At 35.4% G+C, this 16,927-nt stretch overlaps 1 protein-coding gene and 3 non-coding genes across 13 annotated transcripts; 3 read left to right on the top strand and 1 right to left on the bottom strand.

Moving 5' to 3' along the window:
* Nucleotides 1-4,472: 4,472 nt before the first annotated feature.
* Nucleotides 4,473-9,596, bottom strand: LOC111434903 (UBP1-associated protein 2A-like). 10 transcript variants are annotated; one of them, XR_002709002.1, is made up of 3 exons: nt 7,956-9,596; nt 7,748-7,860; nt 4,473-6,892 (listed from the first exon to the last, which is right to left on the bottom strand). XR_002709002.1 is itself a non-coding variant. In XM_023072233.1 (2 exons), the coding sequence occupies exon 1, from the start codon at nt 9,444-9,446 to the stop codon at nt 7,968-7,970; it is 1,479 nt and encodes a 492-aa protein (XP_022928001.1). In that variant the 5' UTR covers nt 9,447-9,596; the 3' UTR covers nt 4,473-6,892; nt 7,956-7,967. The 10 variants fall into 10 exon arrangements, 4 of the variants coding, with proteins under 4 accessions (XP_022928001.1, XP_022928004.1, XP_022928005.1 ...); XR_002709006.1 differs by having other exon boundaries at nt 4,473-6,852; XM_023072233.1 differs by lacking the exon at nt 7,748-7,860.
* A 6,610-nt stretch (nt 9,597-16,206) lies between these two features.
* Nucleotides 16,207-16,286, top strand: TRNAL-UAG. The gene has a single exon. It is a non-coding gene; the product is annotated as a tRNA-Leu (tRNA).
* A 383-nt stretch (nt 16,287-16,669) lies between these two features.
* On the top strand, nt 16,670-16,749 carry TRNAL-UAG. Its single transcript has one exon. It is a non-coding gene; the product is annotated as a tRNA-Leu (tRNA).
* Nucleotides 16,750-16,800: 51 nt separating this feature from the next.
* TRNAL-UAG lies at nt 16,801-16,880 on the top strand. Its single transcript has one exon. It is a non-coding gene; the product is annotated as a tRNA-Leu (tRNA).
* Nucleotides 16,881-16,927: the final 47 nt, after the last annotated feature.

The raw sequence follows: 16,927 nt of genomic DNA, 5'->3' as shown, positions 1-16,927 counted from the left end.
AAAAAAAAAAAAAAGTACAAAAAAACTCAAACACAAAGACAGACTAACGCTACATAACAACCCCATCTGTGAGTGCACAACCTTTGAAGGCTCCCTCATCTCAACGATAAGTTCTATTACAAACCCATCCCAAATAATCACACCTGTGACCGCATCTCCTGACTTTAAACTGCTAGTCTAAACATGGTTTGGTCACGAAAGCTTTAGAGATAAATCTATCTTTACAAAAATATTTTTCTCTTAATTTATAATTAGTCGTAAAAAGAAATAATTAGGTATAAATTTGGTCTAGAATTCAAAACTTTCAAATCGTATGGTTCCAGATTCTTGAACTCCTAGTACCATATATAACAGGAATTTCTCTTAAGATCATTAAATTTTTATAGACTCCAGATTCAATATCATTAATACAATTATGTTTTATCTTGAACACGCCAAACATGAAACTAGAGTGCGTTCAATTTAACTCCATTTTATTGCCATCTTGAATGATGTGTAGGGTATATTCTTGATTTAAAGTTCTTGTGACATGACAGTTCATATTAGTTAAGCTTTTTGCAAAATCACAAGTTAAAAGACAACAATGAAGAACCTAGGTCTATTAGTCAATTCAAACACAATTTCTATCTCCATCTTATGGATAATAATAGTTCAACTAAATCCATATTATGCAAAGAAACAAGTTTACGACTCATAAAAACAACTACCTAAATTATGTCCTAAAAATTTGAAAACATAAGTTGTAGTTGATAATTACACAAAAATTTCCGTAAATCCATGAATTCGTGTCCAATTAGTCAATCCTAAAGATTGTAACTAGCATATAGTAATTGAAGCAAGTTCCAATAAAGAAATCGTTCCACTACTTCGTTCTAACCATGCGCTTTTGCGTATACTTTCAAATTCCTTGGATTTTAACTTGGAATTTTCAAATTAAGGAAACCGAACACCAAATAAAACAGGTCTTCAAAACTATCAAAATCAAATAGTGGGATAAATATACTTATACCCACGCAAACATCAATGCGGTAAAGGTCAGGCTATCTGAGAATGGCTACCTTCAGGATTTATCCAAAAAGAGAACCTCCGAATTCCTTAATTCAAAGTCGAAGCTACTCGCTGCATTAGCCCAGACAACTTCGGAAGCTGATTTTCAAAAGCTTCTTCAAGAGGCCGCATTAGTCGGTTCGACGTCTTCTCCTTCTATTGTAGAAGAAGAAGATGAAGACACGATTTATGATCTCAATGATCCATTTTTGGATTCTCAACCACCTTTGTAGATATCATCATCTCAATGACTGAATAGTCGTTAAACTAATTGTAAAAATAAAATAAAATAAAAAAAAATCGTAGTCGAAATATGTCAAGATGAAACATTTCTCCTCTCAATGTTTATTTGTCTTCTATCTTCTCTTTTATTATTTTCACTTTTCCACATTTGTATTATTATTTTCACCTTTTCCCATTTTCATCACATTATTGATGATTATGGAATTCCACATTCGTCAAAATTTTGATGAGTATGGATTTTCACTTTCATCTAATTATTGATGAATGAGACCTTTTGGGGAAGCCCATGGCTTAAAAGTTTCAAAGTCGGCTAATTTAGGAAATGATCATAAGTTTATAACCGATCAATACTAACTCCATTGGAATGAGGTCTTTTGGGGAAGCCCATGGCTTAAAAGTTCCAAAGTCGACTAATTTAGGGAATGATCATAGATTTATAATCAATCAATACTATCTCCATTTAAATGAAGCCTTTTGGGGAAGCCCAAAAGCAAAGCTATGAGTGCTTATGCTCAAACTGGACAATATCATACAATTGTAGAGAGTCGTATTCATCTAACACGTTATTAGAGTCAAACAATAGTACTGTGAGCGTTGAAGGCATAGAAAAAAATGACTAAGATATAGAAAGAAAATGAGTCGAGTCTCAATTAAAGGGAAGCATACTTTGTTCGAGAGAAAGTGTTGGATGAAAGTCTCGCAACAAAGAATTATCTTAAATTTATAATCAACGAATATCATTATGGAGAATGGTCTTCATCCCACACAAAATTGTTATATGATACATGGTTTACTAGTAGGTTTAGTTACTGGCTCACTGTCAATAATGAACCTACTGATTGATTTGACGATTGATTTGAACTCCCTCGAGAAGCGAGTAAAAATGAAATAGATATGATTAAAAATTTGCCCCAATTTTTTCATCTTATCTACTGCAAAGGATTGGACCGGCCTTAGGCTCAAAATCTCTTGCAGACGAGTTTTCAAAAAATTCATTCAACAAACTGAAATTTCATCCAATAGCTAACTATTCAAGTCCTGGATTGGACTACAGAATTCGGCAATTTCGATGTCAGAGAGCGGAGTAACATCAGAAACGAATCAACAGAGATTATCGAGAAAAGGAAGGAACGAATTTAGAGACGAAAGTTTCGAATCATGAAAGATTGGAATCTCGCAGAAGAAGAAACTAATTGAAATTTGTAAGAAGAGAAATCGGAAGCAGAAGAAGACACAGCAGAACTTGAACAAAGAATTCGGGAAGAGAAAATGTCGAAGGTCGAATTTCAGAAAGTGTTCAATCATTCTACGCAAACCGATGATTTCATACAGTACAAGATCAAGGAATACACTCTCTAACTTCTGTTTGGTTGCCGAGAAAGTGCATCAAAATGATTAAAATAATAAAAATCTTCGATGTATTTTGAGCAGTTAGTAATCTAATTTCTGCAAATCCACTAAGGTTTTGTTAATCGTCCTACTCAAGAAAAGGCAGCAAGAACAAGAGATCGGAATCATCCTCGTTAACTTCCACCATTTTTTCGCGAGAAAAACCAAAAATCAATGAAGCCAGAAGCATGAGTTGAAGAATTACCTCCTTGTGATTCTCCATGAGATTGATCTCAATTCCTTCGGAAGTTCGTCTGAATAGCTGGAAATACAGGCTATAGAGAGAAAGAGAGCGAGAGAGAGAGATCCTTTATTCAACCCAAACTCAACTGAGTAGTGGACTGAAAAACTACTGAAGCTGCGAGACCCACTTAAAGTTCCTTTACGGACGACGACAAATATTTATTTTGAAAAAAAAAAAAAAAAAAAAAAAAAAAAACCTTTTTCCTTGTCATGTTTTGTACACTCCAAAATTTGAATAGCCAAAAGATGTGTGGAACCTCCTAGAGGGAAATTAAGTGTGAGGTATAATGGTTTAGAAACTTATTATGACCCATTTTATAATTACGAGGGGTGATTTATAATAGGCTAAAGCAAACTAATAGACTAAAGAGAACAATACTATCTGTTAATGGGCTCGGGGTGATTTATAATAGGCTAAAGCAAACTAATAGACTAAAGAGAACAATACTATCTGTTAATGGGCTCGCGATCTGTAATGGGTTAAAGCTAATAGGCTAAAGATACAGTACGTTATCAATAGGCTGGTGATTCGTAATGAGCTAAAGTAAATTAATACGCTAAAAGAACAAAAAAAAAAAACCACATCGGTTGTCAGTGAGCTCAATCCATAATATGTTAACGGTTATCAGTGAGCTCAATCCATAATACATTAACGCAAATTAATAGACTAAAGGTAACAATATGTTAAAGCTAGAATAGTTACCTCCTCAATTTCACCTTAAAAAAATTTCTCAATTTCACCTTAAAAAAAATTCATTTATCTGAAATAATGAATGAATCTTAAAAAAAATATTCATTTATCCAAACTTACAAATGAATCTAATGAACTTGGGATTTATTTATGTTGAATTAAATTCAAATAAATAATTATTTATAGATTTAGTTAGTTCCTTAAAACTAAGTTAGATGGAGCCAATCAACTTTAATTTATTATTAATTTTTAAATATACATTTTATCTCATCATTTAACTTAATAGGATATAATATTTTACATCATATATATAAATATCATAAAAATATATATTTCGTAATTTAAACGTCTTAAAACTTTAAATATTATAGTCTTATTCACTGTATATTTAACTTAAAACACTTCAAATTAAATCATATTCATATCTTTATATTTATTATGTTACTTTTTAAGTTCAAGTGAACTATAAAATATGATTCTCAACTTCTTGCAACTGCAATGGATGTATGGTACTTTTTTTAATCCATATTATTTTATCCTCTTTAATTTGATTTATTCTTTTTTAGTAATTTTCAAGCAAAAACCACGTGGATGATCTAAAAATTCAAAGAAAAAGAAAGAAAAATTTTACAAAAAATCATTATCCCTAAGAAATTAAAGCAAAAACAACTCCTGTCACTAAGAAACAATTTACTATTTCATCAATACCAAAAGTCATTTCAAAAATATTTTAGAATTTTTATAAATGAATTCGAATCGAAAATTTAAATCTTGAAAGAGTTTGTAAAAATATATTCAAACTATAAGCTACCCAACATAAAATCAGATGGATAAAATACTGTTTAGGAAATTGGGTTAAGGGATAAGGATCAATTTTAAAAGATTCATTCATGCAGGCTCTACCCAGTTCTAATACAAACCAAACCAAGACATTTAATTTATAAGGCTATTCAGGTGAACGCCATTACTGACTTGTTCTATCCCTACATCCACATGTGACGTGTGAACCAACTTCAAAACAGAGGTTCTCAAAAGGAATATCTATGCGTCATAAAATGCTGAAATACACAAAGCCAAGAAGACACTACAAATATTGTTAGTACAACAAATACATTCCAAACTCTCTCTCAAAGTGACTCCAATGAGATTAAGCTAAGATAGTCATGCTCTTCAGACATTTCTATCAATAAGAGCAACAATCCACTGATCCAAAAATTGTGTCTAAATCGAGCTTCATGCTCTTCGGACATTTCTACGACTAAGAGCAATCCAATGACCCAAAACTTGCGACTAAATCGACCTTCATGCTCTTCAGACATTTCTACGACTAAGAGCAATCCATAGATTCAAAAACTGTGACTATTTCGACATTCATGCTCTTCAGACATTTCTACGACTACGAGCAATCCACTGATCCAAAAACTGTGACTAAATCGACATTCATGCTCCTCAGACGTTTCTATGACTAAGAGCAATCCACAGATCCAAAAGCTGTGACTAAATCAACATTCATGTTCTTCAGACATTTCTACGACTATGAGCAATCTACAGATCCAAAAACTGTGACTAAATCGAAAACTAAATGTCGCAACATACTAGATAATGAAAGATTTGAATTGAGAGTATTAAAGCGGCTAAAACAGATGAATACAAGGAAATGGAGACGAATCACTGTCAAGCAACCCATTTTTTTCCTCAAGACCTATGAACTTTTCTGACTAGCTTTTAGAAATTGCAAGCCCACAAGACATTGATAAACCTACACACACAGTCTATCCCAAGATAATAAAAATATATATATTCAACAATTGCTAGGATTAAACGGCACACCAGTCATGTCTCCTACCCTTAGATTATAAATCATATTGAGATGGAAAAAAGCAAAAAATCAAAGAAGTTCACTCAGCAAATCAAAGAACACCACAAATTAAAATTCAACAAAAAAAAAAATTATCTCATGAAAAATATTGAAGCAAGTATGTTCTTCATAAGATTGAAAGTATGAAGATGCTTACACATATAAAAAGGATTTGAATGGTGCAGGCGAACTTGATGAGAAAAAGTGATAACAAGAAAAGAAAAGGAGAACAATCACTTTTACAAGATGGACAAGTCTTGACGTAATCACTTTAACGAGATTAATGACCTAGTATTATACATTATAAAGGAAATGATAATGAACTCAATAAACCCATTGGATTAAAATCTATGTCTAATAGACCTAAAGCCAACCCTCTAACTTGGTAAATTCAAAAGTTTGAAGTACTACTGTTTCTATTTTTTTAAATGTAGATAACATATAACCCTAATAGCATCCTAGTGAAAACATACAAAATGCAAAAAATAAATGATTTTTAGCATAAGATAGCACCGATCCCTCAGAGCCTTTGGTGCTGTAAAAGAAACTCTAGGCTTTACGAAGAAAAAAAATACAAGAATGAAAATACCTTACGAAGGAGACAACCTGCAAAATAGTAGCCCTTCATTCCAACCGAGCAACCTGATTAGATTAATATTAACTATCATATGCAAACCACAAACTCATAGCATAAACAATATGTGATCCAGACCTCAGCTAGCCACACGTAAAACCAATATAAAAAGCTCAATGGAAATTGAAATTTGTGGATCAAAGGACAGTGTGATACATGTTTTAAAATCAGAAACCTTTCAAGAACAATAACAATAGCTTCTAGAACTAACTCTTGCACAAGGAAGAAAAGATGTGAAGGGGATGAACCATGAAAATAATTTGGATAAGCAGATTCTCAGACTAGGATTTTAATGCCAAAGGTAAAAAATATAAACTAAAACAACCCACGTTTTACAGTTTCCCAAAGCATAAAAAGAAAAATATCATTGTAAACCCAGATAGAGATGAATTTCAAAATTTTCAAGAGCAATAAAGCTAAGAGATGTAAATAGTAATTGGGAATAAACCCTTGCAAAGCATAGAATTTTAGTTGGAATAATCACAAAAGAAATCAATGAAAAAGAATAAGCCATAACCTTACTGTCAAGTGCAAGATCTATTAAAACCATAGGGGCGAAAGAGTTTGAAATATTTTTGGTCAAACATTGAGCTAGAGGTTACATAGTTTTACTCAAAAGTACTAAAACTGATCCAAATCTTTGAAACAAATCTTCAATAGATCAAAAACTACAGATTTAAAACAAAGCTTAAATGAAGAGGGTCGAAAACGTCATTTGCATCAGCTCCTTAAACTTCAGAGAATCACCTGATCAGTACAAAAATACTGTCGCACATATGAGTGAGATCTGCACAACGAATAAGATAGCATGAAAGAATAATTTCAGAAAACAAAATTTTCAGAAACATCCTTTTCAAATTGTTCAATAGGGCTATTTAAATTCAGGATATCATGTGGAGAAGAAAGATGTTTTGACTTCCGATAAATACTTTTAGTTATGATATGAAGATGGGGAAAACCATCATTGGGCTCCAAAAAGTGAGTAGAAAACTATCACAAATCAAGATCACTTCCCAACATCCTTATCCCAAGAAAACAGGTAACGCACTAAACATGAGACCTAAATTGGTTTATAGCATGCTAAAGTGGAGAAATATTAGCTTCTAAAGAAAATGGAGGAGGAAAAAACAAGGAAGAAGAAGAAAGGTAAAAGGAGGGAGAAAGCAAATAACTTTTATATTGAAGCTTTGAATTGAAAGAACAAGAGCTTCTCTCCATAATCTTAAAACAGAATTTAAAGCATTCTATTGCACTCCCATGGATAGTTTCAAAAAGAGTGCTAAATAGCTAAACAATGGATTGTAGTTAAATAATGTTTAGATATAAAATTGCCAAACTCTAGAAAACCTTCAACATAAAAAAGTAACAGATCAATTACATCATCCTAGGATACTAACATCAAAAAGTCAGAAAAATCATGAGTCAAACTTAATTTAAACACAGGGAACCTAAAATAAGCACAAACACAAATACATAGTTAAAATCTGAAAGCACAAAAAAACACTTCAGAACTTAACTACACAAGTTCAATGAGTACATCACGAAAATCCCACAGCCATTACCATTCTTAAATGGAATCTGACAGCAATATTGGTTAGTGAAATCAGCCTACAACATAAGAAAAGGGATGTCATATTGTTACCATCTAATAGTCCTGTCACCAACAGAAGTATTTCAACCAACCAATCTTTTACTCCACAAATGCCATTTTTTGTTCAATCTAAGGTCATATCCTTCTATAACAATAGCTAATATCTTCCATAGCTCAACCATTCAAAGATTAGTACGTTAGTATACATATATTAAGATAAAGCAAAAGAATAAGGAGTATAAGGAGAGTGAATCTGTACCGCATCGAGGCACTAGTGCCCCATATAACCGCCAGGACCACCATACTGCCCAACCCCATGCTGCCCTCCTCTTCCAGTTCCACCCTGTTCCATATGTTGGGTTGGATATCCACCCTGCACACCACTTTGACTTCCATATCCCATCACTCCAGGGCTTATATTTGCTTGACTCCCATACCCACCTTGTACTCCAGGTCCAGCGCCTTGTATGACTGGATTAAGCCCTGAAGTAGATCCGATTGTCCCTAACAAATTAGTCAGTCCCAACCCAGCACCCTGACCCGCCAGCAAAGCAGTAAGGGCCTGGCCAAGAGCCGGGTTCAATGCTTGTGGAGGTCCTTGGTTATAACCAACACCAGGCCCTGCAGGCGCCATCAAGTGTCCCGATCCTGATGTCGCCCCACCTGCATAATTAGGATTCTTATTCCTCTGAAACGGCGCATTTTGTGTATGATGCTGGTGCTGAGACTTCCCTGGCTTGGGACCGTCGATCGCCTTCTGACAATGCAAGACATGACCCTCAAAATTTTTGTGGGGCTCCAACAATGCCTTCCTCGCACTTTCTATCGTCTTGTACACAAATAGACAGAAACCTTTAGGCTTACCCGTCGTCTTGTCAAGCCCCAATGGTCCTTCATCAACTTCACCGAACTGGGAAAAGAAAGTGAGCAACTTCTGGGGGTCAACATCAGCTCCGACATTGCTCACATAAATCTTCCTCTGCGTATATTCGGAAGCAGGTGGTCCTTGGGGGGCTGCCACCGCACTAGACGTTGGAACAGGCCCGACCGAAGCCAACTGACAGGCAGTCATCCTATTGCCAATCTTCTTCTGGGGTTCCTTCAGAGCTTTCCGAGCCCCACTGCGCTTCTTGAAGAGGATGAAACCGTAACCCTTGGACTTACCAGAGACCTTATCACACACAGCTTTGCAGTCCTCAATCTCACCATATTCCTTGAACACACTGATCAAAGTTTCGGCATTTGTATCCCATCCTAGCCCGTGAACAAAAATCTTGCGTTGGGTCGGGTCCGCATCAGCAACCGTTCGAATCCTTTCAGCCACATCCGCATGCTTCTCCGACGCTTCGCAAAGCAGATTTATAAGCTGGTCCTTGCCGAAAGGATCCAAGAGATTGTGAATTGGCTCGTCTTCGTCGTCGTCGTCAGAAGTAGTTGCAGCAGCGGCGGAGGAGGAGGAAATATTGGGGGCTTGATGGTGGTTATCGACATCCGCATCGACTTCATCATCCTCCTCCTCCTCGTCATCCTCCTCCTCCTCCTCCTCCTCCTCCCCCTCGTTATCATCGTCTTGATCGGCATCGTCTTCTTCCTCGACCACCTCGTAATTCGAAAGATCCTCAGCAACGACTTCCTTGAGGGGTTCATTCTGGGGCTTAGACTCGTCGAGGACGGCTTGAGCTTCTTGCTGTTGGAGCTTCTTAGGAGGCTCGGAGGATTTAGAGGAGTCGAGCTTTCGCTTCCTTGCCATGGAAGAGTAGAGGAAGCTTTGACGGGGGGTCTAGGGTTTTGCAGAGAATGAAGAAAGCAAAGGGAAGCAGTGACGATAAGAGGATTAGGTCTGGGGATCAGAAATTGAGATGTGAGAGCTTTTTCGGACCTCTGGAAATGGCGGTCCACAATTATTGAAGTCGGGCCCACTCGTTTATGCTGTACCATATTCATTACAAAATTTAATTCAATCAACTTATTATGTCACTAAATAAAAGTAGTGCAATTTTATTCATCAATCAATAGTTAATCACTTGATTTGATTGGGTCATGTTATATAACTATAAGATAAGCTAGGCTCAATTTTGTTGGATGCGAGGGGTGAATAGAAATTTAACGATAAAATATTTAAGTGTGATTAATTTTTCTAATTACGAAATTTTTTATGATAATTAATAGAACAAAATAGTTTAAGTCAAAACAATAATCAACAACTTATAACCAACCGTAGATCAGAATAATAATTTTGAAATTAAACAATACTCCACTCCTCCCAATCGCCTCTTGGGAATTTGGATCAGAGCTCAATCACTACACAGCTCTTTTTACTTCAAAACAAACTCAATCATTTTCACGACTCAGGATCAAACCGGTACAAGTATTTGAATTTTGCAAGAACACACAAATTAAATTTGGTAAGAACACCCACAACTCTAGATTTTTTTTTCTATTTAAAAGTAATTTTAAAATGAAAAACTCTACAATTTGTTACTCTCCCAAAATTATAAGTGTCATAGTTTGATCGGTTTGTGGAGTTAATTTAGCTGCCACATATTACGTCCTGCATCTTGTCTAGTAATTTTTTCGTTTAGTTCACATTTGAGTGATTGAAAAATGGTTGAAATCGTTATTTCCAACCTTATACGATGTAAAGTTAAAAATATGAAAATAAGAGTAAGTTTATTATCATCAAAACATTAATGAATTAATTCATTAAAATAAGATTAAGGGCCACAAAAGCCAATAAATTTAAAAAGTAAGACAATTTGACAGGATGGTCTAAAGTGCTAGAATTAGGCTCTAGTCCACCATTTTTAAGTCTTTATCGGTTTGTGAGAACGTTTTTTAGTTGTTGATATTATCACCAATATTCAAGTCACTCATAGTGTAACAACCTGACTCGCTTTTTGAGGAATTTGAGCCACGGATCCTTACTTACTAAGGTGAAAATAAGAAAAAGTGTGTAAAATTAAAAATATTTAAACACGTGCATGCACTTAGAAATTTGATTAAAATAGTAACGAAAATTTTTCTTTTACAAAGAAATAAGAAACCACTAAAATACATTACTCCGTCAAAATACATTGATATGAACCAAGAAACATCAATCATACAATATATTTCAATGAAGATGTAAAGAAAATGTTGTTGAAATTATTAAAAGATATTTCAATTCATGCCACATTAGAGAAGAATGAAGTTTCATTGTTATAAATTTTGGGTAGATTACAATTTAGAGTAATTTAGAGTTATTATATTTCATTAATATATTTTAATGACTTTTTATTTTACTTTAGGTTACATGTATATAATGGTCAATTATGGCCAGTATGAATGTTACACATTCTTGGAATGCTTATGGCCACAAAGTACCAAGGTTACAACTCTTGAAATGTCTTTAATAGTTTCATTTTGAGGTTATAAGTATGAATGTTACAACTTTTAGAATGTTTTTAATAGTTTCATTTTGAGGTTATATAAAGCCATTGGAATGCCTTTAATAGTTGAATAGTTGCATTTTGAAGTTATATAAAGTCATGTATGTTGTATTGGTAGGTAGACTTGAAAATACAGTAAAATGAGCATTTGTGCTTTCTTTAGCCAATGACTAAGTTTCTTTGCAATTCTACGTAGTTTAGGTTGAATGTAGAATCATTCAAGCTCGACATGATCAATATTGTTTGTGGGGTGATTCAAATCTCAAACAAGTGTTCTTGGATTGAGATATTTGACTTATTTGATCAACATGTTCTCAACTTTTACAACACCTTCAAATTCTTACCCGTTAAAATATTAAAAATAGAATAACTTGATTAAAAATTAAAAATTACATTTTTTCCCTTCACTTGTTCTCAACTTTCTCGGGCGTTCCAAATCATCCCCCTAGGAACTTTCTTCTCTGAAAGTTAACTAGCCTTGAAAAAGTCTAGGGTACAACGATCTCACTCTTCCTGCCTTCTCAAGTCTCCTCCTCAACTAGATGGTTCCTCCACAGAACCTTGACCAAGGTAATGTCCTTGTTACGTAATCTCTTGACGTCCCTTACATGGACATGTACTTGTTTCTTGTCATAAGTCAAGTCATCTCTTAAGAAAAGTGTCTCATGCTCAATGATGTGTGAGAGATCGGTAGTGTACTTTCACAACATTGAGACGTGGAATATATTATGCACGACAAAGATGTTAGGTGAAAGTGCTAAATTGTTGGCCACCAATTCAACCCTTTCCAAATTATAAAAAGGACAAATGAAGATGGGACTTAACTTGCCCTTCTTTCCAAACTTGAGCACTCTCAGGGGAGCTATCTTAAAAAATACATGAGCTTCCATAGTGAATTAAAGGTCCGTCCGTCGCGAATATGCCTAGTTCTTCTACCCTAAACCATAAACCAATTTCTAAACTATTGGTTGGTGCTTGAATCCTTAACTTGATCTTCTAAACTATTGGTTGGTAGCATGAACCAATTTCGACCATAGTAGCTGTTATTTGTCTACTTCTTCTCAAAAGATAGGAGATTGACACTTTCGTCCATGTAACACTTCATAAGGTGTCATTTGTATGGTCGACCAACAACTATTATTCTAGGCAAACTCTATGAGATGCACGTGCTCGCCCCAGCTACTTGTGAAATCATGATGCACGCCCTCTACATATTCTCAAGTATCTGGTTCAACCTCTCGGTTTGTCCATCTATCTAAGGATAGAATGACGTAATGAACCTAAGTTGTGTGACAAATACCTTTTAAAGGCTTTTCCCGAAAAGAGATGTGAGATTTGCTTCTTGATCCGATGCTGTGAAAACTAGTACATCTTGAAGTTGAATTATCTCACCTATGTACAACTAAACCCATTTATTGATTGACTATATTGTCTTTCGAGGGATGAAGTGAGATGACTTAGTCAACTTGTCGATGATGACTCATATCACTATGAATCCTTTCTTAGTTTTGGGCAACCCTGAGATGAAATTCATGGCTACCTTCTCCCATTTCCATTGGGGAATGCTCAAGGGTTGTCTTAAGGTAATCTTAAGTCCATTGTCTCGACACCTTTATTTGTTGGCATGTCAAACATCGACTCACATGTTTTGCAACGTCATATTTTATTTCTTGCCACCAATAATACGATATTAAATTATGGTACATTTTTGTGCTCCCTAGGTGGAACGTGTAAGGGGAGTCATGAACCTCAAGCAATAACTCTTTTAGGAGCACCTCTTTCTTGGGGAGGCATAATTGGCCTACCAAAGCAAGCTATCGTCTAATGAAATCAAGAATCCTTTGGGTCAGTCTACTGCTTGTTGTTGTAGGATCTTGCTGAGGTATGAGTCGATTCCTTGACCATTTATAATATGTTTTCTTAAGGTGGGTTGAATTGTTAACTGAGCCAATGCCTTGACAATAACTTCTATCTCAACTCTTTGGATATCTTATTGTAGCTCCTTCAGAATCATAATCAATGCAGATAAGTTAATCGTCTTCCTGCTTAGTGTGATAGCTACAACGTTTGCTTTACCTGGATGATAGAGAATTTCTATGTCACAATACTTTACCAATTTCAATCATCTCTGTTACCTTATCTTAAGTTCCTTTTGCGTAAATAGATACTTAAGACTTTCATGGTCAATGTATACTTATATATTCTCCCCATACAAATAGCTTAGTCATATCTTGAGTACAAATGGTACTAATACTAGCTCTAAGTCATGAGTCGGGTAGTTAACCTCATACTCCTTGAGCTGCCCAGAGGCATACACTATTACTTTACCATTCTACGACATGAATCATATGTCTTTTTTGTTTCTTTGTGTTAGTTGTTAGGTAAGTAAGTTGTTTGTGTCTTATAGTAAGATATTTTGTCCGAGTGGTCTAAGATGCTAGATTTAGGCTTTGTTTTGAAAGGACGTGGGTTCAAATCCCACATATGTCATTTTCCATAATTTGTTTGTGAATAAGAGTAAGAGAATTTGGTCAAACACCTATATATGCATATAACTTTTTGCTTTGAGCTAATTGTTGGGTAAGTAAATTTGGTCAAGGCGCTAGATTTAGGCTCTGGTTTGAAAGGGTATGGGTTCAAGTTTCATAGTTGTCCATTATCTGTAATTTTCTATACCCATATCTTAAACAAGCATATGCATATAATTTTGTACTTTCAATGTCTGCTTAACAGAATGCTTTGTCGTTGGTATTCTTTTCGATGATCTCTATGCATTTCACCGCTCCAGCTTGGTAAATTTTGTACTTTCAATGTCTGCCCAACAGAATGCTTTGACGTTGGTGTTCTGGTGTTCTTTTCGATCTCTATGCATTTCACCGCTCCAGCTTGGTAGTTTGCATCGCCTGTCCAGGGTTGAGCCTTGGGATTTGACGGCGGACTTCATATAATTTTGTACTTTCAATGTTTGCCCAACAGAATGCTTTGTCGTTGGTGTTCTTTTCGATCTCTATGCATTTCACTGCTCTAGCTTGGTAGTTTGCATCGCTTGTCCAGGGTTGAGCCTTGGGATTTGACGGCGGACTTAAAAAAGCCACCTACATACACTTTATGCCCAATCATTCCAGATAATGCTTGCATCCTTTGTAGTATCTCGACTACTGGCACAGAGTTAGTCGATGCTTATTCCCTGGATACCTTCATTGCTTCTTCTACGCAAAAAGTAGTTCATGACCCATAGGCCCTCTACCTCCGCACAACATTGCTCTGTCAGGCTTTTGCTCATATCTATAATTTTCATTGCCCGAAGTATATGCATATAATTTTTTATTATGAACTAATTGTTGGGTAAGTAACTTATAGAGTCTTCAATTTTCTGGATAAGTAAATTATCGATTCTTCAAGTTTTTTGGTAAGTAAATTGTTTGAGTCTTCTAGTAAGGCAATTTGGCTGAATGGTCTAAGGCCCTAGATTTAGATTCTGGTTTTGAAAGGGCGTGGGTTCAGTTGTCACTGTTATCTATAACTTTCATTGCTCATATCTTAAAAAAATATATGCATATAATTTTTTCGATCTCTACGGTGTCTGAGTGTTAGTGTCGGCCCAGCCTTAAAAAGCCATCTACAAACACTTTACGCCCAATCATTCCGGATAACGCTTGCATCCTCTGTATTATCGCAGCGACTAACACAGAGTTGCTTATTCCCCAGATCCATCATAGATTCTTCTATGCGAAAACAAGTTCACAACTCATAAGCCTTCTACCTCCACGACACATTGCTCTGTCAGGTATATGCATATCTTAAACAAGTATATGCATATAAATTTTTCTTTTGAACTAGTTGTTGGGTAAGTAAATTTACGATTCTTCAATTTGTTGGGTAAGTAAATTGTTTGTCTTGTAGTAAACAATTTGGCTTAGTATTCTAAGGTGCCAGATTTAGGCTCTCGTCTAAAAGGGTGTGAGTTCATATCCCACAATTGTCATTATTTATAACTTTCTATGTCCTTATCTTAAACAAGTATATGCATATAATTTTTTTTCAATCTCTACGATCTCTAAGTATCAGTGTTAACCCAGTAGAGTGCTTTCGTCGTTGGTAGTTTCCACCGCCTATCTAGGGTTGAGCCTTGGGATTTGAAGGCGAACTTAAAAAGTCACCTCTTTACGCCCATTCATTATGGATAACGCTTGCATCCTCTGTATTATCGCGGCTGCTGACACAAAGTTAGCTGATGCTTATTCCTCAGATACAGTCATTGCTTCTTCTACGGGAAAAGAAGTTCACAAACCGTAGGCCTTCTACCTCCACGCAACATTGCTCTGTTAGGCATTCGCCGATATCTATGATTTTCTACGCCCATATCTTAAACAAGTATATGAATATAATTTTTTGTTTTGACCAGCCGTTGGGTAAGTAAATTATCGATTCCTCAGTTTGTTGAATAAGTAAATTATTTGTATTTTATAGTATGACAATTTGGCCGAGTGGTCTAAGGTGATAGATTTAGGCTTTGTTCGGAAGAGTGTGGGTTCAAATCCCATAGTTGTCATTATCTATAATTTTCTATGTCTATATCTTAAACAAATATATGCTTTGTTAATCTGAGTTTGTTGAATAAGTAAATTATTGATACCTTATATTCTGAAAGGGATGGGTTCATCCCACCGTTGAACGTTATTTACAATTTTCTATGCCCATATCTTAAATGGTAAGCAAATTATCGATTTCTCAGCTTGTTAAAAAAGTAAATTATTTGTGTCTTGTAGTGTGATAGTTTGGATTAGTGGTCTAAAGTGCCATATTTAGACTCTGATAAAAAAGAGCGTGGGTTCAAATCCCACAGTTGTCATGAAATATTATTTTCTATGTCCATATCTGATTTCTTGATTTGTTGAATAAGTAAATTATTTGGGTTTTATAGTATGACAATTTGGCCGAGTGGTCTAAAACGCCAGATTTAGGTTCTGGTCTAAAAGGGCGTGGGTTCAAATCCCACAGTTGTCATGATCTATTATTTTCTATGTCTATATCTGATTTCTTGATTTGTTGAATAAGTAAATTATTTGTGTCTTATAGTATGACAATTTGGCCGAGTGGTCTAAGGCGCCAGATTTAGGCTCTGGTCCGAAAGGGCGTGGGTTCAAATCCCACAGTTGTCATGAAATATTATTTTCTATGTCCATATCTGATTTCTTGATTTGTTGAATAAGTAAATTATTTGTGTTTTATAGTATGACAATTTGGCCGAGTGGTCTAAGGCGCCAGATTTAGGCTTTGGTCAAAAAGGGCGTGGGTTCAAATCCCATCGTTGTCATGATCTATTATTTTCTATGTCCATATCTGATTTGTTGAATAAGTAAATTATTTGTGTCTTATAGTATGACAATTTGGCCGAGTGGTCTAAGCCGCCATATTTAGGCTCTAGTCCGAAAGGGCGTGGGTTCAAATCCCACAGTTGTCATGATCTATGTCCATATCTTAAACAGGTATATGTCCATATCTCGATTTGTTGAATAAGTAAATTATTTGTGTCTTATAGTATGACAATTTGGCCGAGTGGTCTAAGGCGCCAGATTTAGGCTCTGGTCCGAAAGGGCGTGGGTTCAAATCCCACAGTTGTCATGTCCATATCTCGATTTGTTGAATAAGTAAATTATTTGTGTCTTATAGTAAGACAATTTGGCCGAGTGGTCTAAGGCGCCAGATTTAGGCTCTGGTCCGAAAGGGCGTGGGTTCAAATCCCACAGTTGTCATGATCTATTATTTTCTATGTCCATATCTTAAAAAGGTATATGTCTAT

The sequence above is a fragment of the Cucurbita moschata genome, unplaced genomic scaffold (assembly GCF_002738365.1).
Source record: "Cucurbita moschata cultivar Rifu unplaced genomic scaffold, Cmos_1.0 Cmo_Scf00047, whole genome shotgun sequence".
Lineage (NCBI taxonomy): Eukaryota > Viridiplantae > Streptophyta > Magnoliopsida > Cucurbitales > Cucurbitaceae > Cucurbita > Cucurbita moschata.
The sequence above is the reverse complement of the archived record's forward strand: the minus strand, read 5'-3'. Positions and strand labels throughout refer to the sequence as shown.

Coding starts and splice junctions, on each gene's coding strand:
- LOC111434903 (XM_023072233.1), bottom strand. CDS start 9,446: ATGGCAAGGAAGCGAAAGCTCGACTCCTCTAAATCCTCCGAGCCTCCT.